General features: G+C 40.3%; 1 protein-coding gene across 3 annotated transcripts in view; it reads right to left on the bottom strand.

Annotated features, from left to right (window-relative positions):
* The window catches only part of slc12a1 (solute carrier family 12 member 1), a 121,577-nt gene that overhangs the window by 66,853 nt on the left and 27,121 nt on the right, over positions 1-27,603 (bottom strand). For all 3 annotated transcript variants that reach the window (XM_072553240.1, XM_072553242.1, XM_072553243.1), the window contains exons 4-11: positions 15,891-15,986; positions 11,008-11,147; positions 10,782-10,892; positions 10,517-10,628; positions 10,278-10,405; positions 10,107-10,191; positions 7,706-7,857; positions 2,698-2,805 (exon numbers count right to left, since the gene is read on the bottom strand). In XM_072553240.1, the coding sequence (XP_072409341.1) occupies positions 2,698-2,805; positions 7,706-7,857; positions 10,107-10,191; positions 10,278-10,405; positions 10,517-10,628; positions 10,782-10,892; positions 11,008-11,147; positions 15,891-15,986 (932 nt within the window). The remainder of the gene's footprint in view (positions 1-2,697; positions 2,806-7,705; positions 7,858-10,106; positions 10,192-10,277; positions 10,406-10,516; positions 10,629-10,781; positions 10,893-11,007; positions 11,148-15,890; positions 15,987-27,603) is intronic.

Raw genomic sequence — 27,603 nt, 5'->3', positions numbered from 1 at the left:
TCTCACCATGGAACTAGGGGCCCTAAATGGGCATTAAATGGCAAGGCCATCCATAATTTGCTCATATTTATTTCAGGGCAGACATGGGAACATTAGAAGGTGGCATGGTCACCACACATAAACCTACTACTCAATTAACACAGCAACAGACTAACTGGTTTCAGGAGTAGGTTGGCCCTTGACCCTGCTCTGCTATTTAAAAAAAAGAGAACACACACAGTCTGAATACTCCAAATTTGCATCTACCCATGATGACCTCTCAGTCCCTTGCTATCTATCTCTGCCTTAGAAAAATTCAAAGGATCTCCTTTTACTGCCAAAGAATCACAAACCTCAGAAAATAACTTTTCATCTGCTTTAATGGCAGCCCTTATTTTTAAGCAGTGACCCCTAAACCCATAATTTTCCAAGAGGGAATATTCACCTTGTCAATATCCCTCAGCATATATATGATTCAAGGTCAGAAGTCACACAACACCAGGTTATAATCCAACAGGTTTATTTCAGAGTGCTGCTCCTTTGACAAGTCAGACTTCACCTGTCGAAGAAACAGCGCTCCGAAAGCTTGTGATTTCAACTAAGCCTGTTGGACTATAACCTGGTGTCATGTGACTTCTGACCTTGTCCACTCCAGTCCAACACTGGCAACTCTACGTCATATACATGATTCAAATCAAGATGCCTCCTACACTTAAAATCCAGCGCATATAAGCCTAGCCTCTCCAACCTTTTCTCATAAAACAACCTGTCCATTTAAGCTATTAGTTGAATCAAGATTATTACCTTCAAGATTCTGTATAATTCGGTGCCCAACACCTCACATAGACTATGCAGAACCTTTCCTTCCCTTTTTCTGCCTACATTTGTAGTACTGATAAGAACCACAATGACTGGACCCTCCGCCTCCTGCTGCAAGTGCCTCTTCAGCATCAAGTGTTCTGGAAACTAGCACCAGTCAGGCAACAACCTTCTGGGCTCTCTCATTGCTGCAGAGAACCTTGTCCATCCATCTTGCTATACTGTCCCCACAAGCATTCCATTCCCTTTTGCTTATCCCACTTGAATATTTTCCAGTGTCATGATACCTGGTCAATCAGATCATCTATCCTGCAACTGTCACACATCTAAACACATCTCAGCGTTCCGAAAAGATCACTCCCTTCGTGACTCCCTTGTCAGGTCCACACTCCCCACCAACCCAACCTCCACTCCCGGAACCTTCCCCTGCAACCGCAAGAAATGCAAAACTTGCGCCCACACCTCCCCCCTAACTTCCCTCCAAGGCCCCAAGGGATCCTTCCATATCCGCCACAAATTCACCTGCACCTCCACACACATCATTTACTGCATCCGCTGCAGCCTCCTCTATATTGGGGAGACAGGCCGCCTACTTGCGGAATGTTTCAGAGAACACCTCTGGGACACCCGGACCAACCAACCCAACCACCCCATGGCTCAACACTTCAACACCCCCTCCCACCCCACCAAGGACATGCAGGTCCTTGGACTCCATCGCCAGACTATAGCAACACGACGGCTGGAGGAAGAGCGCCTCATCTTCTGCCTAGGCACCCTCCAATCACAAGGGATGAACTCAGATTTCTCCAGTTTCAGCCCCAACCCTCGAATGCAGCACCGCCTTCCTAACCTGCAATCTTCTCCTGACCTCTCTGCCCCCACCCCACTCCGGCCTATCACCCTCACCTTGACCTCCTTCCACCTATCGCATTTCCAACGCCCCTCCCCCAAGTCCCTCCTCCCTACCTTTTATCTTAGCCTGCTGGACACACTTTCCTCATTCCTGAAGAAGGGCTTATGCCTGAAACGTCGATTCTCCTGTTCCTTGGATGCTGCCTGACCTGCTGCACTTTTCCAGCAACACATTTTCAGCTCTGATCTCCAGCATCTGCAGTCCTCACTTTCTCCCTGAGTTAAAGTTGCTCAAGTTACAAACAGTTACCACAATTATGCCCTTGATTTTAATTGGAATGTCCTCATTCAAATCACCGGTCATAAAGCACTCAAGTTAGTAAGAGGAGTTTGGTTGAGAAAACGGATGCTGTCCTCCTGCAGTCAGCTCTATCTCAGTGTTTGTTAGTTTTCTCCCAATAACGATATTAAACTGACAGATGTGCAATTACCAGTTTTCACCTTCTCCTTATGTTTGTACAGGGGTGTTACATGTGCAATGCTCTGGCATCCCTTCAGTGCCTGAGGAGGATTAGGAAATTATGGCCAGTATCTCTAAAACCTCTAGGATTAGAGTGGTGGAGTGGTGCTGGAAGAGCACAGCAGTTCAGGCAGCATCCGAGAAGCAGGAAAATCAACGTTTTGGGCAAAAGCCCTTCATCAGGAATACCAAACCTCTACCCCATCTTCCCTGACAGTCTTCGATAGATCCCACCTGGACCCAGTGACATCTGAGTTACAAAATTCTTCCAGCATTTCCTGTATCTCTTTTTTTTTGAAAATCTATTCCCCACTATTTCAATCTTTCCTGATTATGGACTATTCCTGTATAATGGTGCTGACTTGAACATGAGCATACCTAAATGCAAAACATAATTCTAATTACCAAGTGTATATTTTTACATGAACCTAAAACAAATAGGGTTTTAATTTGAAATAACTGCTGTCTGCAATTGACAATCTTCAATGTTATACATCACTTATTAATTAGCTTATGTTCTTTCTTACCTGGAAAATTTTGGGAGCACTGACTAAGGAGGCCAGGGCAGAGGAAAGAGTAGCTGAGAAGATTCCTGCAGTGATGAGGGGACCAAAACCAGACACCATGCTCATAACCTACAGTGCAAGAAAACATAATCTCACTGCTCTTTGAATCTAAAATCAGATATCCTACAGGAACCAGATTTGGTCCCTTGAAAGAAATATTTCAGTTCTTTAATAATATTTTCTTTAAATCCATATGCACCATATAGAAGTTTATTAAAACTGTGGATGCTGGAAAACTGACAAAAACAGAACTGAAGAAACTCAGTAGCTCTACCAGCATCTGTGGAGAGAAAGCAAAGTTAACATTTCGAGTCCAGTGACCCTTCTTCAGAACACAGATGTCGAGGAAGGGAAAGGAGGAGTCAGAGCAGTGTGGAAACTGGAAACAAAATTATGAATTTTTCCAATTCCAGATGAGAGAGGGAAGCAGCAGCAATGACATCATCAAAGTAGTGGAGAAAGTGTTTTGTGGAGAATCCCAAGTAGGACTGGAATGGGTAACATTCTATGTACCCCTTAAAGAGACAGGAGCATAACTGGGGCCCCACTCATGGATTATGGCCACACCTTTAACTTCTTTCAAATACTTTAAATCAAAGGTGTTGATGTTTAAACAAGCTCAGCGAGGAGGAGGGTGGTAGGGGATGGGAATAATTCAGGCCTTTTCCCCACCTCCAGAAAGAAGCAAAGAGGCTCAAGACTATTCTGATGTAAAATCAATGTATAAAAAGGGTTCACAGGTGAAGAGGCAACTAGGTGACTATGAACTGGAAATTCTAAAACTCCGTAAAGCATCAGAAGAATCAAAATATGTCAATGGGAGGGGTCTGGATAAGGGAAGAAGAAAAAGAAAAAGTCAAGGTAGAAAATATTAAGATCCATGGGACAGGAACAGGTGGAAACAACTGATGAAGGGCCAGAAACGTTGATTTTCCTGCTCCTCTGAAGTTGCCTGATCTGCTGTGCTTTTCCAGCACCCCACTGAACTCTAATCTCTAGCATTTCCAGTCCTCACTTTCACCTAGAAAGGATTGGTCTGCTTCGACATGCCTGTTTGTGAATTTTCAAAAGAATATAGAAGTGGACTGTATAACCTGGGATACTGTTGGGGAAGGGAGAATAACAGATATCTCCAGAGGAGATGAGATTTCTGACCACCATGGATAAAGTAGTTTGATATCTGATATTGGGATAATGATCCAGGGAAACAGGAGGAGATGCCTGAGAGCTGACACTCAGCCTTCGCAATGTAGAGGTCAGCACGCTAAACACCACCACTACCCTTGTTGTCAAGGCTTGCTGACAAAGTCAGGGTTGGATCTGAAAACACTGAGTGCAGTTAAGAGGGAGATCAAGTAAAACTGGTGAGGTTGGGGCACAGACATTAAGGTGACAGTTTTCAATAATCAGATGGAACGCACACAGGTGAAAGGCCAGAGGAAAGGGTCAAGACTGTATTGGAGGCAGGTGAACGGATCTGTGGGATGGGGAAAGGACTTTTCTCCAAAGAAATTGGTCTGGAGGTGACGGATGGAAAGTTCAAATTAATTGAGGTGGAAGGGATAAAACTAAGACCTCTGCTGAGTACAGAACGCTCAGCAGACAATGGAAGATCTGAAGGGATGGTAAATATCCAACAAAAAGGTAGGGTTAAGAGAAGCAATGGAGACAGAGGGAAGGTGAGGAAAGTTCCAGAGAGGCAAGGTACCTCTGAGTTGCTAAAAGTGCATTCCTTTAAGCCTGAAAAGGATGATTAAAAGTTTGTCATTAGAATGTTGAACAAGCCGCAGAATAAAGCAGAACTAGAGGGGGGGAGGGGCAGGGCAGCTGTGAGATAAGTATGAGGCAGTGCTGATGGAGAGAGGAGTCAAGAGTGTACATCCGCTGACATATGGATCTCGGGATGCAGCAAAAATAGTTGCCTGAGGAGCACTGTACATCACAGAGATTCCATGATCCTACGTGAATTTGAAAAACGAAGGATTAAATTCCAGTTGGAATCCATGTGGGCTGAGTCTGACCTGGAGGCATTCACTGAGGAATGTGATATAGCTATGAAAGTAAGTTTTGGAAAATGTCTTGTCAAACACTTGAAGCGACAACACAAGTAATAATGATGAACAAGAAGAAAGGTTCGAATGGAAATCCTGACAAGAGAAGCAGAACTTTAAGATGTGCATACCTGGAAGAGATGCAGCCAGTGCGTTAAACACTAAAATTAAATGAAGACCTATGGATGCTGGAAATTTAAAACTAAAATAGAAATTGCTGGAGAAACTCAGCAGGTTTGGCAACATCTATGGAGAAAAGCAGAGTTAACATCGAGTCCAGTGACCCTTCTGCTCACCTTCAGCAGCGTTCTGAATTTGGACTCAAATGTTAACTCTGTTTTCTTGCTGTTAAATTTATCCAGCAATTTCTGTTTTGTTACATGCGAGTTCAGGTCCTTTTTAGGCACATTTAATTGGCAGTAAATTGGTTGAAATACTTGCAGTATGCTACAAACTTTCTCATCACATCTGTAAACAAATCAGGCACTAACTGGAGAAGTGAAAAATGGGTTGAAATAATTGTCACAAAAAAAGTGAGAACTTCATGGGGGAAGAGGGTGAGGGAGAACAGAAGTTTACTTGTTCAAAACATAGTTTTCTTTCTTTCTGAATGTCTAAATGGAACCGATTTATCAAAATGAATACCCAGTTAATGTTTAAGTAATGTCACAGATGCAGAATTGCTGATAGGTTTGCCTAAGTAGAACTGCATTTCAAAGGATAATGAACTGAAATATTTCAGTGACATGAGGTGTGAAAATGGATACATTTCCTTTCTGAAAGGAATACAAGGCTTGCTATTTCAGTTTTTTTTTACAAATACTGAACATCTGTAAATGCTTTACAATCAATGAAGTTTTTTTAAAACTAAAGCCATTCTTTTAACATAGGAAATGTGGCAACCGATTTGTACAGTAAACTGTCAAACTGCAATGGCCAGACAATCCATTTTTTTCTTTCTGTCGTTGTTTGAGGGATAAAACTTGAGAAAATACAGGGGATAGTTCCTTCATCTCTTCCTCAAAATCTTTTGCATCCACTTAAGCAAGGCAGTTAGGCATCTGTTTAATATCTCACTTAAGCAAAAAAAATAGCAGCTCTGACAGCACAACACACCTTCTGCACCGGAATATTAACATAGTTTTGTTTTTGTATATACTTAAACCATTGAGAGTTTTAACCCAGAACATTGAGTACTCCTTAACACAAAAATAAAATATAGTAGATGCTGGGAATCTGACATAAAAGGAAAAAGCTGCAAATGCTGTGCTCAGACATCTAGAAAGAAACAAAAAACATTGATGTTTTGAATCAATAAACTTCTGTTCTCCCTCACCTTCTTCCCCCATGAAGTTTCTCGCTTTTGTTTGTGACAATTATTTCAACCCATTTTTCACCTCTCCAATTAGTGTCTCATTTGTTTACAGAGGTGATGAGAAAATTTGTAATTGTAACTTGGTGTTGCATACTGCAAGAATTTCAACCAGTTTACTGCCAATCAAGTGTGCCTAAAAAGGACCTGAACTCACATGTAATAAAACAGAAATTGATGGAGAAACTCAACAGGTCTGGCAGCATATGTAGCAAGAAAACAGAGTTAACACTGGAGTCCAACTGATCACCTTCAGCAGCATTCTGAAGGGTCATCGGACTCAATGTTAATTCTGCTTTTCTCCATTGTTAGCAAGTATTAGGGTTAGGGTTTGGAACTGGTCCTAGGCCTCCATTGCTGGCATTTCTTTCTCCAGTTCCTTTTCCATACTTCCTCTTGTTCACAAAGAATTGCATCTCTTTGTACAGGAGCTTCCTCCACGTCGGGTTCTTCTGAAGGAGGGTCTCCTACGTAACTTCAACTGATGAAGGAGCAGCGCTCCAAAAGCTTGTGATTTCAAATAAACCTGTTGAACTATAACCTGGTGCTGTGACTTTGGATTTTATTCTACATGCCGACATCTATGTTGCATTACATGAGAGAAGCCTGCAGGGAGTCTTTGAAAAACTTCCTTTATCCTCTTCTCATTTGAATGTCTCCCTTGAGCTGGGTGCAGAAGATTTTGGCAGTCAGAACTCAGACATCATAAGCACATGGCCAGCCCAGCAGAGTTGGTGTCAGATGATAATAGCCTTGATGCTGATGCTGTTGGCTGCTACAATTAAGTCTGTCCTTCCAAATGATGTGGAGAATCCTTCTGTGTTGATGTATTTCCCAAGGGCTTTGAGGTAGCATCTAAATGTAATCCAAGTTTGAGCCATAATACATATTTAAAAAAGAGTGGGAAGATGGTATTGGCATAGATATCACAGTCGAATATTTAATTACGTCAATAGCTTTAATACTTAGGGAATCTCCTGCTCTTCTTCAGTTACTACAAATGAATCTTTAGTGGCCACATCAAATATACAAAGTCACAAAACTACAAAAGCACAAGTGTTTAGAACAAGCCTAGGAAGTGAATAGGTTTTATATTTTAAATTCAAAAAAACATATTGGAGAACTTCAGTGATCATTTCTACCATGATAGAGGTCACAGTTACAGGCAAATCATTCCCTCTTGAAAAGTGACATTTTCTGATCAAACTCACATCGTTAAACCAGAAAAACTCCAAAATTTAAAAAAAAGGATGTCAAACTGAAGTTAAGGCCGTCCATTGAAAAGCTAGAACAAACTAAAACAGAAATTGCTGGTGAAACTCGGGGTTAGCAGCAGCTATAGAGAGACAATGTGAGTTAATGTTGAGTTCAGTGACCCTTCTTCAGAACTGTTCTGACCTCTAGCATCTGCAGCTCTGTTTTATTACATAAAAGGAAAACTGGGTTGCTCCTAACACCTAACTGGATTTGCAATACCAGATTTGCACTCCACCAATAAATTTGAAATACGTTGTTATCGTAGTTCCATCGGCCATACAACTATTACCTGGAAGTTATTCATTAAACCAAAATTGCACATCTGTGTATCACAGCCAGAGAAATCGTATCCTAATTTACAAGCTGCTGAACCATTACAACTTGTCAAAACACTGATGGTATCATTAACACTTCCTGTAGCATCACGTACAACAGTCGCACCTGCAACCAAAAAGGTAAGAAAAAGATGCATTTAATTCACAAATAGATAAAAAGTTAAACAACTCAAAAGGTTATAACTCACAAGGCTTGCACGTGTTCTCATGCCACCTTCATGATTAAGTGCTTTTTTGAATTTTGAAATTAAACAACCAGATTATCTACTCTGATGCCTTGACTGGAAACTAAATGCTGGTTGCAACACCAAAAGTCCTGCTCTTGTTTTTGTACGAAAAAAAATGGAGTGGAGTGAACATCTCATCCAAAATATGGCAGCTGCTAGTGCAGAACTCCCTTTGCTCTTCAGGTGAATCTTTGGCTGAGATAGAGACTGAGCACTCAATGAGACTTAGAGGCAAGATTAGTACCACTGTTTTATTATCCATGTCAGCCTTGCCTCAAATCAACAAAAGGGATATTCAAACATGGCCATGCAGTGCTTGTTTTATATTTAAGCCATACACCAGCTATCCAGTAATCAAATTATTTCACCAAGAACCCAAAATCTAAATAAAATTACAGCCTATGTTAAGGAGTTACAGTGTACAACCAAAATTCAACAAAGTTTACATATCCACCTAATGTAATTCAAATAGCAAAAGACAGACATATAGGAGATACATTAAAAACTAACATTAAATCAGTTTTAGGATTGGATTGCTCCTGAAACAATAAAGAAAATGAAATATTATAGCACTATCAGAGTCGGGAAGTATATCTGGTAGTTCTAGTTTCTGACTTTTTTTGCAAACATGAAAAATATCCTCCAGGGACTTAATTATACAGAGTAAAGGTAGTGGTTGAGATCACAGACAAAATTATTCATCTCATTGTCGTTCAACTTTGCATTATTCTCAGGTAACTATATTTCTTTATTAGTAGAACTGCATAACATAATATTGGTATATTGAGTACACACTAAAACCTGGTTACAAAATCCAAAAGCTAATGAGTGCCATTAGAAGTGTGATGTATTGTTCACACTGTTGTGGATTAATTTCCCTCAAAAGGTAGCCTAAAACCTAACTTTTTCATAAGGCGCTGGGGTTCCAGATGCAATTTCATTGGTTAAGCTGCTCGATGTTAAGCAAAACCATTTTTTCAAACATTACTGGTAAAAATACAAAAAGGAATAGAAGAACTTGGAATAATAACCATATTGAAAATTTTAGCAGAATGATTGTTTTACTGCTAAACATCCCATAAACACACCCTTGGCAAAAGGCAAATCCAGAAAACAGGATTGTTTCACATGCAATTCCTGTAGCAGGCTAAGAAATACCAGCCTGTGCCTGTAACTGGGAGAGGGAGAAAAATAGCTATCACTTCTTCCACCCAACAGCAACTGCTGAAAGCTAATTAAAAATCCTGGCTCTGAGAGAGCCTGACCACACTGACCCAAACTGCTTCTATTTTTCCAACTTTAAGAAAAACCCTAGGCCTCACAAACTGTTTACTTTACCACCTTTCCAATTAGACAGCTCAATACCTCGGTCTTAAAACCTCAGAAAAAAAAGTCAAAATACTCTTGGAAGCAGCTATAGCGCAGTGTTAATGTATATATGGCTGCACTGGTTGATACGTGGCAGAACAGCTCAATTTAAGAAAAAAGTCAATTCTTTTAAGCAATCATACTAATTACTTGTACTGTAAATTACTGTGCTGTATACCAATACAATCTCTTCTGTAAACTGGTTAAGCATAAATAAATGAAATTACTTGTTAAATTCAGTGAATGCTGCAAATCTGCAATAATATAATTGCTGGAGACATCCAACAGGCTGAACAGTATCAGAGAAGTGTTAACATTTCAAACTGATGGATTTCACTATTTCTGGCATCAGTCACTGGTTGAGGCCTTTGGCCAGGCAGGAAACAGTTTACTAAAAAAATTATGAGGTTCTGTCTTTAAATTTGGCAACTCCCATATTCCAAAGTAGTCTTTCCCACAAAGGTACACCGCCATTCCCTCCCCCACAAAAATCAGGGCCAACAGTTTCCTGGGCTTTTGGCACTTTAAGTTTAAAATGTATCTACTTCAATCTACTGCACTCAAACATTGTTCAATTGGTGAAAATAAATATCTGTACTTCAGTATTTTTGATATTGGATACGTAAATAACTGGGAAACAACTTTCTATTTTTAATACTTACTAGCTCATAATTTCCACTTAAGCATACTTTGTGTTCACCTATGACTTCTTGTATTTATGTTTTAGTCTCTAAACAATAATCACTCAAGAACATCTTACCTATGCAGATGGCAACAGCTATATAAGTCAAAGTTGTTACGAAGATAGCTAACATCGTTCCTTTAGGGATGGCTACTTGTGGATCCTGAAATGCAAGCGTTTTAAGGTCACAAAGCTTTGACAAAAAATAAATACACTTAACATATTAAAAAGTAATCAAGAGGAACATACCTTTAAATCACCAGAGATGTTGGCACCAGCAAGAATGCCAGTAGCAGCTGGGAAAAAGATGGCAAAGACAGAGAAGAAACTTTCTCCATCCCTGAAAGATGGCCCAAAATTCTCTGCAAATACTTGAGCTGCAAAGGTTAAAAATAAGAAACTGCTAAATTGAGAGGCCAAATTAATTGGACTGCATGTTTCATCTCTTCCCACCAAATAGGTTCCTTATTGGTAAGCACAGAACTTACCTTGATAGTTAAAGAAACCTTTGCTTCTTTTTTCAATTGTACTTGGAATAACAGTTCCAATAAAAAAGTTAGCAATACCGATAAGAAGAATTATCAAAAGCACAACTTGAGCCTGTCAAAAAGACAAAATTTGCATCAATACATCTTCAAACAAAGAAACTGAAATTCTCATTTGCTTTTGACTAAATAAGACAAGATACTGGATTAAAGTAACTTCTATTTAAGCTGCACTGATAAGATTTTAGCTGCATTTTTAACATATTACCTTTGTTTCCCACTCCATGCCAGCTACTGTTATGCCAAGAAGTACTACTACCGTAATGCAACCTACAATTCGTATATCACTGATTGAATCCACCATGAGAACATTATTTTCCTGCAAAGATGACAAATTATTGTGAAAAATAGCAAAGAAGTTCAAAGATGGGATTTTTTAAAAAAACTTAATAAATAACTTATGCTACAGTTAGCAAACAAATAAATTAGATTACCTTCAGAATATCCACTACAGTTTCTGCAAACCCAACAACATACATTGCCACGGCTACAGCATTAGCAAAGGAAAAGATTAAGCCAATAGATCCACCAAATTCTGGTCCGAGACTCCTGGATATGAGATAGTAGGCACCACCTGTTTAGGTCAGAAAATAGTTAATATTCTAATAATTTAAAAAATCATTTGCCAACATAAGTGAGGGAAGGGACTGCTTGAAGTTAACATACAGAGGAACCTTGATTATCCGAATTTTGAATTTTCCGAAGCAGATTTCAAGGTCCCACAAAAATATTACATCAAACGTGTAATCGAGTGACCCATACTGAAGAACATGTGAAAACTGACAAAACAAAGAAACACAAGCAGCTCAAGCATCAGTAACTGGATACTTTTTAGATAAGGGTTGTTACACAGCCCTTTGCAAACGTCAGTGTTTTACAGTACAGGATATTCCCATCACTTTACTGGGCCATTCATTTAAAGAAAAGACCGAGAACGTAAATGCGTGCGCGAGACATGCCTCTGCCTTTCTCTCACAAGACAGTGTTCCCAGAAACTGACAAACAGTCTTGCGGTTGTAGAAGCTGTTCGGGTCCTTGTTTAATGCTGGGATCTGACATACACAGTATTTATGTGATGCTAAGTCCTTTTCATTTTAACTTGTAATTTGCAGACTGCAAGGATTAGTTTGTTTAAATAGCAGACTTACTAAAATTAAAGATTTAAACAAATTCGCCAGTAGAGCACGGTGTTAGATCAGCATGGCTTCCCTTGTTTAACGTAAAATCGATTATCTCAACGAAATAGTGCCTGTCCACCTCGTTTGGATAATCAAGGTTCCTCTGTGTTTAACTCAGCTAAGATTGTGCATTTGGCTAGAGACAACTTGAAATAAAGTAAATGACCATTAACTTTCTAGAGTATCAGACACCAAACTACCCAAAATCAAATTATAGGTTATTTGGTGAACCTCAGCAAATTAAAAAATATTCAAAAACAAACAAATATCCTGGTGAAACTTTTCATCTTGCCATCAGGACAGATACAAAAATGCCAAACTTCAAAAGGTGCCTCAGGAAGTACATTATGTCTAGGTACACAAACATGTCCCCATCCCCATCCCCACCCCCACCCGTATGCACCACCTGCTGTGCCACTCATTAATCATACTCATTCCCTACTCCATTTTTGTTTATCACAGAAGAAGACAGCCCATACAGGTGGAGGGGTGGCCAACAAGCAGGTCCTCATTCCCTACAAGAGGTGAATCCTGACCCTCGCAGAAGAATGAAAAACATTTAAGTAGTATTTAAATGTGAATTTGTGATGCCAAGAAAGGCAAGGCTATGGTCAACTGCTGGAAAATGAAATTAGACTAGTTAGGTGCTTGTTTTTGACCAGCACAGGCTTAGCTGATAAGGCAAAGAGTCTTTACCTGTGCTGTAGATCTCCATGACCAAGATCAGGACTACTTCTACAACGACACTGAAACATACTGTGGCAGGCCACAGTACCACCCTGCATTCCACTTCAACTCTCACAATAATACCTGCCTCAGCCTCAATCATTGCACTCCACTTTTAACCACTGGCCGTGATGCCTTCTATATTCTGTCTCCTTAAGCTGAGTGCATGAATGCCAGGTTCCACCAAAGCCAGATCCTCAACCTCCATGGACACCAGCAGCCTCAGACAAAGCATCAGCAAGCTGCCTCTGCACTTCCCTACCACACCAGATACTGGTACCTTGGTGTGGTCCATATTCAGAATGTGGCATGCAATTGGATGAGAACAGAGGAGCAGTGGCACAGAGGCACATGGGATGCAATGGTCCTGATTCCTCAGAGGCTCCACCAGTGCAATGAATCTTTCAAACATCTGGCTGCTTGAATGGTCAAGCTGGCAGTTATCATGGAGAGACAGGCCCAAAACTCTTAGGGGCTGCTTGAGAGGCCCAGTTCTCAAAGAAACAGGATACGTGTTCATCAGTGGCTGCACCAGGGAACTTCAACAGAGGGTCAATGCTGTCAGATGGCAATGCTGTAGCTGGGAAGGAGGCAGCTTGTGTGCTTCAGATTGCCCATGACCCATGTTTCTCCCCCTTTCAAAAGCCCTATGATCACTGTTTGTTGCGGAGGGGTCACTTATCCTAGCCACTTTATGGTCATGGTGACTCTTTTTTTTGTTTCCCCTATTGCATCCTTTCCATGTGCACTGCGATGGAAGACAACACGGAGTGCTTCTCTGCCAGTGGCCTCTAGCCTCAGTCTAGATATGCCAGTGAGCCCCCAAAATCCACTTCCTAGTTGACCATCCAGTAACTCCACTGACTGGCGAGTGCCTCCATAGGGATTTACTCCCCTGAGAGTTAGAAACACAGCTGCCTGCTTCCTGCACATGTAGCGTGTTTGCTGCAGAAGCATGTGAGAGATTGATGGAGCATACTGCTGTACGGAAGGATGTGCATCCCTGCTTCACTGAGGACTGCTAAGCAACAAGGTAAGTTGACCATTTTTGTGACTGCATTACTTGACATGGGATGCCAAGGCACAGCAGGATGCTATGAACATCCAGGTAGGTGCTAAGTGAACAAGCAAGCAACCTTAAGATACAACCTAATCTAATATTCAAGCTGGGTGCCTGTCACTGTGTGCAAAGTGTACCCTCTGCAACCTCTTAATACGAGTTGCTCTTGTGTCCTTCAATGCAAGTCTGTGCTTAGAGCACACTGCCAGTGAATAGTAGAGGCGTCAAGATGGTTTGGCAGGTATCAGATGCTAATGCCTGTAGATGATATATTGCTGCCCAGTGTCCAGCAGAGAGATGGTTCACAGCAAGCAGCAAGCTAGATCCTCCAGGCACAAGCTCAGGTTTCCTAGTCGCGTTTTTCTGATGTCTAGCTTTTTGGCAAAATGAAAACCTGAATATTAAATTAAATGAGTTGCAGCATTTTACAGGTATTAATCCCTGTCAACTGGCAATTTGCCACTTTTTGAAAATTTGTGCAAAATGATTTGGAGATGAGTGTTGGACTGGGGTGTACAAAGTTGAAAATCACAACACCAGGTTATAGTCCAACAGGTTTATTTGGAAGCACTAGCTTTCAGAGTGCTGCTCCTTCATTCAGCATACTCCATAACCACCCTCCCCCCTGCAAAAAAAAAACAAACTGTCCCAGTCATATGGCAATCCAGATCTTGAACAACTGGAGATGTATTTGGTCTCAAATTGAGGGAAACGTATGCAAAGTTCGATTGGATGCAAAACTCTTCTCAATGTCAACCTGATGACATGGATTAACCCACAAATGATACTAAAACTGCTTCTTGTAAGTTCACCCAATCAATTTTGAGAATAAAAAACTTTCAGAATTTCTGTCAGAATTCTGGTTTGGCATGATGATTGATTATTTTGACATTACAACATACACATTAAAAATATGGTGCATTTTAATAGCATGTATCTGCATGAAGCTTCATTTAACTCATTTATCTGCATGAATCTTCCAACAACCAACTGTAGATGTCACAGTGAACGTCAGATGTGCAGTATCAATTATAGTGCAGATTGAGAGACCGAGTCACAATACGTGTGCCAGTATCTCATTAGGCCCTGTGAGCACATAAAATAACAACCCCACCCCCCAAAATATTTTAACAAATGTGATGTATTATATTACCATTAAATGCAAACTTTAACAATTAATGACTAAATGTTGCTCGTGTTCCTGGTGGCTGCTGAGATAATGATAATTTTTAAGAACCAAAATGGGATCACATTAGAAAATAATTTCGCAAGCACTGCATTAGGTAATGGTCCCAACGTTTATTTGCTCTGCAGTCAGATTATACAGAATGTAAAAAAAAATTACTCCAGACTGCACATGGTATCGTAGCCACATACATGAGGCATGGCTCAAAAATAAATATTCCTGACTTTACGATTTTTCAGAAGAGAATAGCAATGACTGGATGCATTCTTTCATACTTGCAATGTTAGTTCTAAGGACATTTTTGTTACAAGGCAATCAGACAAGGAACAGATGAGAAATAAAAACGGAAATTGGACAGGTCTGAATTCATATTGCAAGCTAACAGGGGAGATGAAAGGGGAAAATAACTGCAAGTGATTCAGAAATATTGATGAAAAAAATACTAATATGAGGTGACTTCAATTATATCAAGATAATTTAATCAATCAAGGAACGCATTTAGAATGTAACAAAGCATTTGTAAATCAGTGTAGCTCGAACATCAAGATATATTGATCTAACCATAAACCATTTAGTGTCAAGGAGTGGGAAACAAAAATAACGTGTTCAGAAAGCTACTTGGCAGGTGCATTGGTGCGGGGTTTGAGAAATAAGAGTGCAAAATGGATCTAGACGAAACAGAAGTAATCTTAATAGGGCCGTATTCTCAGGCATCTTTTAACCATGTGGAGGGTGGGATGCAGAAAACGTACTTAGTATTACATATTCTCTGTCTCAATCCTTTATCTTTCTCTTTAGAACTAGAAAGAGGAAGCTAACACGTATTATGGATTAAGTGCTAGTCTGCTAAGACTGAATACTTTTTTTTTCATTGTTGCCAATTGGCAACAATCACTCTACATCTATATCTGCATTCAGATTCACATAAGATTAATTTGTTGATTAGTGAAGGTAAAAGTTCAACCATTTTTGCTTTTTTTTTAAATGCAACATAAATTATAATTATCGATTGCAAAGTATATTTAGAATGAATCATTTCAAAATCAGGTCAATTGTAATTGGTGATGTGAAGCAGGCTGCTTTTCACACATTAGCTACAATTTTCCCTTTAAACATAGTTCATTTCATAACGAACTGAATAGTGCAATGAATTTGTTTTTACGTTACCTCCTCGAACAACTCCATTGGTACAAATGGCTGACATAGAGATACCTGTTACGACAGTTACCACTGAACTCAGGCAAATGACGATAACTCCAAGACCTGCAAAGAATTCCAGATATATCTTAAACATGTTTCTTGTACATAATCATCAACACAGCAACTCTTGTTAATTTACGAGTCTGGAACCTGAAATTTACCAAAATTAAAAAGGAGTCTGTAATGGTCCCATTCTTGGACGGAATGCCTGAAATGTACTAAGATGAAAAGAATCTGTAATGGTCCCATCCATGGGCAGAATACTTAAAATGTACCAAAATTAAAGGCATTTTTAATGTTCCCATCCTTGGACGAAATACCTGAAAAGTACCAAAAATTAAAAGGATCTGCTAGCGTCCTATCCTTGGACAAAACATCTGAAATGCACTAAATTAAAGAAACCTGTGGTGCTATCATCCTTGAAGGGTAGTCTAGAAACATCAAATATCATTACCTCATCCAGACTGAAAACATGACGTCAGACTTCACACAATTGTCATCTTGGCAACATAGTTAAGACCTGAACTCTCAAGAGCCGGATAGCTCAAAAGAGTAAAACACTGCCAAGAGGTTATTGACTGACCATAATCAGTTCCGTGTTTTGGTGACCCAAGTATAACGAAAATCATTACCTCCACGAACACATCCATTTGTTGAAATCGCAAAGATTGACAACCCAGTAACTAATGTTACTACAGTAGCCAGAAGGATAACAACTCCGAGACTTGTCAATAATGAACTTATATACAGCTGTAGCAAACTGAGGCACTACCTTATGTTGTGCACTCTTTGAATGTTGTCCGAATTTCTGACAGCCAGTAAACCAAATTGATGCACTTAGACATTTCTAATGTGGAGAATCTAAGTTGCTCATATGCATAAATGAAAATGTTGGAACCTGAATACTAAAAAGATATAAAATTTCTTGCAACAAATTTTATGACAATTAAAAGAATTCATGTTCAGCCATTCAAGGAAATTCTACAAAAGTAGTTGAACAGTCATATAAATCCATATTATTTGTAACATATTTGTAAAAAACATTTAGCACCGTTGAACGTACCAAGATTTAAAATTCCATTATAGATATTTGTTAAGTGAAATAAATCAATAAAAACAAAATGTACACATCATTGAAGAGTTAATTTAGGACAATAAACAGAACAATTAGTTATCAACAAGGACAAAGGAGATAAAACAAAAGCTGCAAAGATCAAACAATGTTTAATAAAATAAAAATGCTCTCTCATTGTCTGTATTAGTTAATTTACACCTGTAGCCAGCTATCTGCTATGGACACTGCACATAATTTAAAATGGACAGTTGCACAATGATGGGATTGGCTTTTACCTTTTCGTGCAATATTCCCGAAATCATTTGGAAGGAATCACCATGAGCATGCTGTAGTGCTGTCCAGGCTTTACCATGTTCAGCCACCATTATGTTTTTATTCCAGTTTCAAATTAATAAATAGCTGTAGTAGGCGGTCAATGCCTGCTGAGCTGCAGCAGCATTTGTTCCATTTACCCAACAATATTGTCACTGCTAGGCAGCCAGAGGTGTTTACAAGTTGCAGAGAAAGTTAATAATTTATCGGGAAACCACAGTATTTACCAGACAATGATTCCCTCAGGTTGCTTTAAAAAGGAAAATATTTTAATATGACCAGAAAATGATGGAATTGTTGAGTCTATAGTGAAAAAGAGATAGATGAGGCATACAACGATAAAATGCAGAAGTTAATACAGGCAGTTTTTGTTCAAATCATTTTTTTCCCCTGAATTGGCCACATGACCAAAGCCACCACTTTACTGCCTGTCCCTATGTGCCTAAAGTCTCCCAGAACTACTGCGACTCTACAGCAATCAGTCAAGACAAAAGGAGTACAGCAGTGACACCAAATGGTCTTATTTAGCCTGAGAAGGTGACACACAATGACAATGGAATATATAGTTAGAGTATGTACAGCAGGATGGTGGGTGAGGACTCTTCTTAGCTTCCAATTATTTAATCGGAACAAATTATATTAATGAATAATAGGACTAGCGCTAACAACAGAAAGAGTGTCTAGAAAAATAGCAGTCTCTTCCCTCCAATTATCCACGTACAACTGAAAGATGGTTTACACAGGTCATATGATAACCACTTTGTCAACAGATATAAAAATGAGGATCCAAAGAATTCTCATGCAAATAACTTTCCAGACCAAAAGTAGGTGCAACTCTCTTGTCAATTATCTGTTGGCATAAAACAGTTCACCTAATACATAAAATTTTTCGATTTGCGAATAAAACATGATCCAGTGTGGTCATTTTCTGAGGGTGAATACAGTATTTGCTGGCATGTTAAATTAAATGTCGTTAACAATTCCTACTGTAAGCAGTAAGAACCAAATTTAAATATTTGAGTGAAAGAAACAGCAACTTTAATTCCTAATCCTAAGAAAATTTACATTTTAATTTGCCGAAAAGAATTTAACCTTCCTGGTTGGTTGTAGCACAGGTTAGGTGAGGAAAGGCCAAAGAGGCAAGTACAGTTCAGGCGTGCCAATTACAGAAAAACAAAATCTTAGAAGCATTAGGGAACTCGTCTCAGAAGAGGAAAAGTTTATGATTAAATCTTGATTGAAGCAAACCTACGTTTTGATGCGAAAAACATCAAGATTTGTTGGAATCTCTTCACATTTTTCAACAGTTTACTTGTTAACAGAATGTAGAAAAATAGCATCGCATTGAATGCTTGTTTCTTTTTAAAAATAGATGTTTTAATTATCAGAAGGCAAGACAACATCCAGAACTCTTCCACAGCCATTATGGCAGTAAAACAACATAAGACTTGGCCAGAAACAAAATAAACTTCTACTTTCCCAGAGGATCACATATCTATTGCTACTTTTATACTGAATTTTACAAAAGGGCAAAAGGGATGTACTCTTAGCACAGATGGAGATGAACATGTTTGACCTGATCATTATTACAGCAACATGGATGGCAGGTGATCCAAACGCTGGAGGTATTTTACATATCAGAATGACTGCAAGCTGGGAAAAGGTGATGGAATAGTTTTATTAATGAAGGATAACGTTAGTTCAGTGTAGAGAGATGAACTTAGTTTGAAAATGTTGTGTAGCTTGGGCAGAGGTAAGATATAGCAAAACAGGAGATTCACTTGTGGGATTAGCTCATTGGCTCTCTAACAATAGTTACAGTTCTGGACAGAGAATACAGTAAAAATAAATGGGGCAAGAAAGAGATGAACTGCAATAATCACAAGTGACTTTCACGTACATGCAGTTTAGCAGAAGATTATAGGTTTAAGATAGGCAGAGAAATATATTTCAGAGACTGTTTTAGAACAATTGCTTATAAAAGTAATTTCCAGCACCATCCAGGAAGCAGGCTAATCTAGATCCGATCATGTGCAATGAGACAGAATTAATCAATAATTTCACTGCAAAAGAAGTCCCAAAGTGCCAGTGATCACAACACAATTAAATTTCATGCAAACTTCATGAAAGGGAGAGGTGACAGTCCTCGTGGTTTAAAACCTAAAGGTAATTATGATGTTATGTAGGTAAAGTTGACTAGGGTGAATTAGGAAATTAGGTTAAAAAGTAGGATAATAGGGTTAGAGTAGCAGAATTGAAGTTACTTAATAACTCGTTTCTCTTTGTGAGAAAGAAGAAAGGCTCTTGGCAAGGATGCATCATCCAAGGTAAAACAGGAAGTTGGGAGTAACATTGAAAGAAACACTGTACATATCTGCATGTTAGTAGTAGTCAAAGGATTGGTCAGATTTTTAAGAACAAAAGAAGGACTAAAAAAAGATAAAACAGAATAAGAGAAAATGCTAGCTGGTAATAAAAACACATGGCAAATTTCTACAAGCATTGAATACAACGAGCAGCAACTAAACCGAAGTGTTGGACATCTTGAATGTGTTTGGGGAATTGATTGTGAAAAATAAGGCAATGGTGAAGGCTTTGAACAGGTAACTTGCATCCGAGTTCACTATGCAAGACTAACTGAAAATCTAGAGGCGGTAGACAAGTAGTTAATTTAAACCTTCAACAATCATAACTATCGTTTGTGCCAGGTAATGACTCCAATCAGTTGAGTGTTTTCTCCCCAAATCCCACCAACTCCTGTTTTCCTAGGACTCCTTGACATCATATGATCTGGAATTTAGCTCTTTTGTTCATGTTTGAACTAAAGTTGAACGGAGGTCAGGAGCTGAATGGCTTCTAAGAAGAAATCTAAAACTTGAGTATATGGATTTAAGACAGAGGAGGATAATATATTTCTCTCAAAAAGATCTTAGCATGTGAAATTCTTTTCCCTATAAAATGGCAGTGGAGACTGGGTCATTGAATTTATTTCAGGCTGAGTTAGATCTTTGAAAAACAAGAGAATCAAAGGTTATAAGGGTGTAGACAGGAACATACAACTGAAACAACAACCAGATCAGCCAGTGTTACTGAATGATGGAGCAAATGTGAAGGATCAAACAACTAGCTCCAGCTCCTTACACATGTGTTGCGATTATGCATAAATATAAAATGATTTACTGAGCCAAGAAAACAAATGTCTTTGACATATTTGCTTATGTAAGGATTAAGAATCAAAATGGAAACCTTTTAGCAGGACAAACAAAATTAGCACAAATGTTCAGCATGTTATTTTTCACCAAAGACAACCTTTCTTATCATAATAGCAGATTTTCGTAATATACAGTTTTAATGATTTTTAATGTGGGAGCTACATATTCTTTTCCCAAAGCAACAGTATTGCCCAAGTTCAACTTTGTCACCCACTGCTATTAGCCCATCAATTTTTGTTACCCAAGTTTCAACAATGACAATCAGGCCATTTAGTACTTTAAACAAATTTTTTTTCAAAGGCTCTCCTATAGACAACTAAAAGTATTTGCCAAAATAGAATCGATGCTAGGTCCACTTCTTTTCATCATTTACAAAAATGATAGGAGGTATAGTTAGTACGTTTGCAGATGACACCAGAATTGGAGGCATAGTGGACAGCAAAGAAGGTTACTTCAGATTACAACGGGATCTTGATCAGATGGGCCAACGGGCTGAGGAGTGACAGATCGAGTTTAATTCAAACAAATGTGAGGTGCTGCATTTTGGAAAGGCAAATCAGAGCAGGACTTACACAATTAATGGTAAGTCTTGGGGAATGTTGCTGAACAAAAAGAGACCTTGAAGTGCAAGTTCATAGCTCCTTGAAGGAGTAGTGGGTGGATAGGACAGTGAGGGCATTCCTTTATTTGTCAGAGCATTGAGGAGTTAGGAGATCATGTTGTGACTGTACTGGACATTGGTTAAGCCATTTTTGGAATATTGTGCGCAATTCTGGTCCCCCTCCTATTGGAAGGATATTGTGAAACTTGAAAAGGTTCAGAAAAGATTTACAAGGATATTGCCAGGGTTGGAGGATTAGACCTGTAGTAAGAGGCTGAATAAGTTGGGGCTGTTTCTCTAGAGCGCGGAGGCTGAAGGGTGACTTCAGATTTATGAGGGCATTGGATAGGGTGAATAGACAAGGTCTTTTCCCTGGGGTGGGGGAAAACTAGAGGACATAGGTTTAGGGTGAGAAGGGAAAGATTTAAAAGTGACCTAAGGGGCAACTTTTTCAGGCAGAGGGTAGTGCATGTATGGAATGAGCTGCCAGAAGAAATGGAGGAGGCTGGTATGATCACAACATTTGACCCCCTTGGATGATGAGAACAGAGGAACTTCTCGTCAAAAGGAAGAAGGCAGGTTACGTAAAGTGGAGGAAACAAGGATCTTGCACAGCTTACAGGATTACAGGCTTGCTAGAAAGGAGCTCAGGAATGGATTGAGGAGAGCCAGAAGGGGCACGAAAAAGGCTTGGCAAGAAGGATTAGGGAGAACCCAAAGGCGTTTTACTCATATGTGAGGAATAAGAGAATGATGAGGGAGTAGGTAGGGCCGATCAGGGATAGCAGAAGGAACTTGTGCGTGGAGTGTCAGCAGATAGGGGAAGCCCTAAATGAGTTTTTTGCTTCTGTTTTCACCAAGGAAAGGGAACTTTGAGGAGCTGGGATACAGTCTTGACCAGATCAAGATTGATGAAGATGACGTGCTAGAAATTTGGAAAACATTAAGATTGATAAGTCCCAGGGCCAGACCAGATTTATCCTAGGCTGCTCCGGGAAGCGAGAAAGGAGGTTGCTAAGCCGCTGGCAAGGATATTTGCCTCCTCACTCTCCATGGGAGTCGTACCAGATGACTGGGAGGAGGAGAATGTTGTTTCTCTTTTCAAGAAGGATAATAGGGAAATCCCTAGCAATTACCAGACCAGTCAGTCTCACATCTGTGGTCAGCAAAGTTATAGAAAGAATTCTGAGGGATAGGATTTATGAGTATTTGGCAAAACATAGTGTGATTAAAGACAGTCAGCATGGCTTTGAGAGGGGTGGGTCATGCCTAACTAATCTTATTGAGTTCTTTGAGGAGGTGTCAAGACAGGTTGACGACAGTCGATCATGGATGTGGTGTATGTGGATTTCAGCAAGGCCCACGCTGTTCCCCATGGTAGCTTATTCATAAAATCAGGAAGTATGGGATACAGGGAGATTTGGCGATCTGGATTCAGAATTGGCTGGCTGACAGAAGGCAGAGTGTGGTTGTAGATGGAAAGTATTCTGCCTGGAAGACAGTGTTGAGTGGGGTCCCGCAGGGCTCTGTATTTGGGCCTCTACTCTTTGTAGCTTTTATAAATGACTTGGATGGGGAGGCTGAGGGGTGGGTTAGTAAATTTGCAGATGACACAAAGGTTGGAGGTGTCATCGATAGTAAAGAGGGCTACTGCAGGCTGCAGCGCAGCATAGACAGGATGCAGAGCTGGGCTGAGAAATGGCAGATGGAGTTCAACCTGGATAAATGTGAAGTGATGCATCTTGGAAGGTCGAACCCGAATGCTGAATATAGGATTAAAGACAAGGTTCTTGGCAGTGTGGAGGTACAGAGGGATCTGGGTGTGCAAGTACATAGATCCCTCAAAGTTGCCACCCAAGTGGATAGGGTTGTTAAGAAAGCATATGGTGTTTTGGCTGTCATTAACAGGGGGATAGAGTTAAAGAGTTGTTAGGTTTTGCTGCATCTGGTGAGACCACACTTGGAATATTTTGTCCAGTTCTGGTCGCCCTACTATAGGAAAGATACAGAGGCTTTGGAGAGGGTGCAAAGATGGTTTACCAGGATGCTGCCTGGACTGGAGGGCTTGCCTTATGAAGAAAGGTTGAATAAGCTCGGACTTTTCTCTCTGGAGAGAAGGAGGAACAGAGGAGACCTGATAGAGGTATACAAAATAATGAGAGGAATAGATAGAGTAAATAGCCAGAGATATTTCCCCAGGGCAGGATTGACTGGTACGAGAAGTCATAGTTTGAAGATATTAGAAGGAAGGTATAAAGAAGACATCAGAGGTAGGTTCTTTACGCAGAGAGTTGTGAACGCATGGAATGCATTGCCAGCGGTGGTGGTAGGAGCGAAGTCATTGGGGACATTTCAGCGACTGCTGGACATGCACATGGATAGCAGTGAGTGAGGGGTGCGTAGGTTGTTACTATATTTTACATCAGGAGTAAGTCTTGGCATAACATCGTGGGCCTAAGGGCCTGTTCTAGGCTGTAATTTTCTATGTTCTAGGAAAGGCATCTGAATAGAGGGATATGGGCCAAGTGTTGGCGAATAGGACTAGATTAGGTTAGGATGTCTGGCTGACATGGAAGAATTGGACCAAAGGGTCTGTTTCTGTGCTGTACATCTCTATAACTCTATATCTTCCTCCCTCAGTCTCTGCAGAGTACAGATTCCATCTTAACTCAATCTTTCCTGAGTTCACTGTCCTCTTACCCTCATGTAAATTTCCCAAATGCATTTATCTAGCCCTGTGTGTTCATGCAAATTGCATTTGATCAATCACATCTAACCTTCTCTCTTCCTTGCGTCAGTCTCCACCCAAATTCCTTTCCACTCCCAATTTGAACTTCTCTGGGATCCATCCTTGGAATTCAAGTATCCGGCAGTGCATTTTAAAAGTCTGTATTTTGGATTCTGTTCACTATTGATTTGCTTTATTGCATTCATCTCCATTTTGGCGCTCTGCACTCTAGTGAAACCATTACCCTCATTCACCATGGCCACAGCCCCTCTATGACTCTCAACCTCATTTCCCTTAATCGAACGTAAACAGATTTTTAAGGGTATAATGGACTACTGGTTTTGGCATCCAATGCCAGACTGGGTTAGACTATATAAGCACTCAGACACACTCTTTCCAGAATTATCCAATAATTCAAAGGCTTCTTTTCTTGATTGCAAACAGTATTCATTACCAATCACACTGTTGGAGATGAGATTAGAGGAGATAGAAGTGGGAGGAGCTCATATTATTTATTTTTTGGTAAGATGGAGGACAATATGATCAGCTGCCTCTGCCACATTTCTCCTTCCGCAAGAGAACTAGGCTGTCGTGATTGGAACGAGGTCAGCCTGGTGGATCTTAAGAGTACAAGTTCTCTGATTGGACCAAGTTTACAGCCTCAATCATGCAGTCCTAGTTGACAGATACAGAGTGTGTTAGGGGTTTTGCCCACTTGAAGAGCCAGCTCTGAACTAGTTGGGTCAGAATTACATACTGTGCACATGTAAATAAAGGATGACAGTGACAGGATGCTGGCCTTCGTGGAACTATTTCACAGGCTAAACCGTTAGTAACCAAAGCAAAAATTTATATTTTCATGAATTTATAACTCCTCATTCCACCAGGTGCCCTTCAAAGGATTTCCAAAACTTTATTGAATAAGATAGACTGTTTACCAAAAAGTTAACAACTGGTACCTTGGCATCAATGCTCAATTTTTGAAAATTCCTTATTTAAAAACTGAAAAAACTGTAGATGTTGTAAATCAGAAACAAAAACAAAAGTTGCTGGAAAAGCTCAGTAGGCCAAGGCAGCATCTTTGAAATTGACATTAACGTTTCCAGTCCAGTGACTCTTCCACAGAAGTGATGGTATCTGGGAAAATGTCAGTTTATATGCAGAGGATAGGGTGGGGGAGGTAAGGAGTAAACAATAGATAGAGATAGAACCCAAAGAGAGAGAAGAACACTTGGGAATATTGCGTACAATTCTGGTCTCTTTCCTATCAAAAGGAGGTTGTGAAACTTGAAAGCGCTCAGAAAAGATTTACAAGGATGTTGCCAGGGTTGGAAAATTTGAGCTATAGAGAGAGGCTGAATAGGCTGGGGCTGTTTTCCCTACAGCAGAGGCTGAGGGGTGACCTCAGAGATTTATAAAATCATGAGGGGCACAGCTAGGATAAACAGACAAGGTCTTTTCCCTGGGATGGGGGAGTCCAGAACTAGAGGGCATAGGTTCAGGGTGAGAGGGGAAAGATGTAAAAGGGACTTAAGGGGCAATGTTTTCACGCAGAGGATGGTGTATGTTTGGAATGAGCTGCCAGAGGAAGTGGTGGAGGCTGGTACAATTACAGTATTTAAAAGGCATCTGGAGGGTTAGATGAATAGGAAGGGTTTAGAGGGATATGGGCCAAGTGCTGCCAAATGGGACTATATTAGTTAGGATATCTGGTCAGCATGGACCAGTTGGACCAAAGGGTCAGTTTCTGCACTGTATATCTCTATGACACTATAACAGTAGGACAGACAAAGAAGTCGATAACAATCTGGCTGGGAGGGTGAATATCTGTTAAAGGAGACAGTTCGTGGCTAACAACAGGTAGTGTGCAATGGCAGACAATGTGATAACTACACCTGGTGTGTAGGATAGTGGGCTAGGACATGGAGAGTTCAGGCCCTAAAATTATTGAACTCGAGAGCGCATCCAGAGGGATGCAGGGTCCCAGAGTGGAAAATGAGATGTTGTTCTTCCAGCTTACACTGAGCTTCATTGGAGCACTGCAACAGGCAGAGACAGAGGTTGGCCAGGGAACAGGGTGGTGCGTTCAAGTGGTAGACAACAGATTGCTCAGGGTCTTTTTTGCGATCAGAACGGAATAATCCATGAAGCAGCCACCCAGTCTACTCTTCTTCAGTGTAGGGAAGGCCTCATTGTGAGCAGAGAATGCAGTAGACTAGATTGTGTACTGTGCAGCTAAAGTGCTGCTCCACCTGGAAGGTGTGCTTGGGCCCTTGGAGAGTGTGTGCGTGAGTGCATGGTTAAATGGGCAGATGTTATACCTTCGGCAGTTGCCAGGGAAAGGTGCTGTCTTCTTACTTACCATCCTACCAGCATCTACATGCAGAAGATCAGCCACCATGTCCAGTGAGGTGCCACCACTAGACACTTATTCCCTTCCCCTCCTCTGTCCACCGTCCGCAGGGACTGGTGCCTCCGGGACTCCTTGGTCCACTCTTCTTTCACTTCCAATACATCCCCACAGCACCTTGCCTTAAAAATCGCCAAAGGTGTAACATCTATCCATTTATCTCCTCAGTATCCAAGGACTCAAACATAACTTACAGGTGAAGCAGCACTTTACCTGCACTTCTCAATCTAGTTTCCTGCAGTCACTGCTCATAATGTGGTTTCCTTTACACTGGGGAAAACGAAGTGTAGATTGGGTGACTGCCCGCAAAAAGGACCCTGAGCTTCAAGTTGCCTACCACTTTAACACATACCCCATTCCCTGGCTAACATCTCAGTTTGTGGCCTGTGCAAGCTGGAATGACACCACCTCATTTTCCACTTGAGTCTGGAGGCAGCAGTGTCCCCGTTTTGAATTCAATAATTTGAACTCCCCCATGGCCTAATCCCCTACCCCTGTTATCACAGTCTGCCATTACCCATTTCCCTACCTTATATTACTCTACATTTGCCCCTGACTAATGCACCTAACCTACACATCCCTGAACACCATGGACAATTCACCTAACCTGCAGGTCTTTGGATTGTGGGAGGAAACCGGAACATCTGGAGAAAACCCACACAGACACAGGGAGGACGTGCAAACTCCACACATTCACCTGAGGCTGGAATCGATCAGAGGTCCCTAGTACTGTAAGACAGCAGTGCGAACCATTAAGTCACCATGTTGCTTATAAGTGTTAGGGCTCTATCCCGACCTGTCATTTGCTCCTTACCTCTTCCTCCACCCTATCTTCTGCATATAAACTGATATTATCCTAGTTACTATCAGTTTTAAGGAAGGGTCATGGGAATGGTCGACATTAATTTTGATTTCTCTTCACAGATGCTGCCAAATCTGCTGAGCTTTTCCACCAACTTCTGTTTTTATTTCTTATTTTTAAGATTCCCTTTATGCTAACAATGTCAATACTAACAAAAAAATACCAAAGGCTTGCTGCATCATTTGCAATTTACATAATTTATTAGATGCTTTTAAACATATTTCTATTCCAAACATTTGCCTTTATTTATTGAACTCCAATGCATGTACGAGAGTTTCTCACTGAAATCATGAGCTACTAGTCTGGCTTTAGCCTGATATGTCTCATCAGAGAACAGAATTTTAGTGCACATTACTGTGTGTGTGAAGGCTGGGTGTCCCTGCTTTGGTGTCACATATACCAAATTCTTTCCAGCTGTCAAACTTAGAGCTGGGAAACCTTTATCAACTTATGCTTGTAGCCACTCAAACTGTTTGATCA

Source organism: Chiloscyllium punctatum, chromosome 33 (genome assembly GCF_047496795.1).
Source record: "Chiloscyllium punctatum isolate Juve2018m chromosome 33, sChiPun1.3, whole genome shotgun sequence".
NCBI classification, from domain to species: Eukaryota; Metazoa; Chordata; class Chondrichthyes; order Orectolobiformes; family Hemiscylliidae; genus Chiloscyllium; species Chiloscyllium punctatum.
Note: the sequence above shows the minus strand (reverse complement) of the source record. Positions and strands in the feature narration are given on the sequence as shown.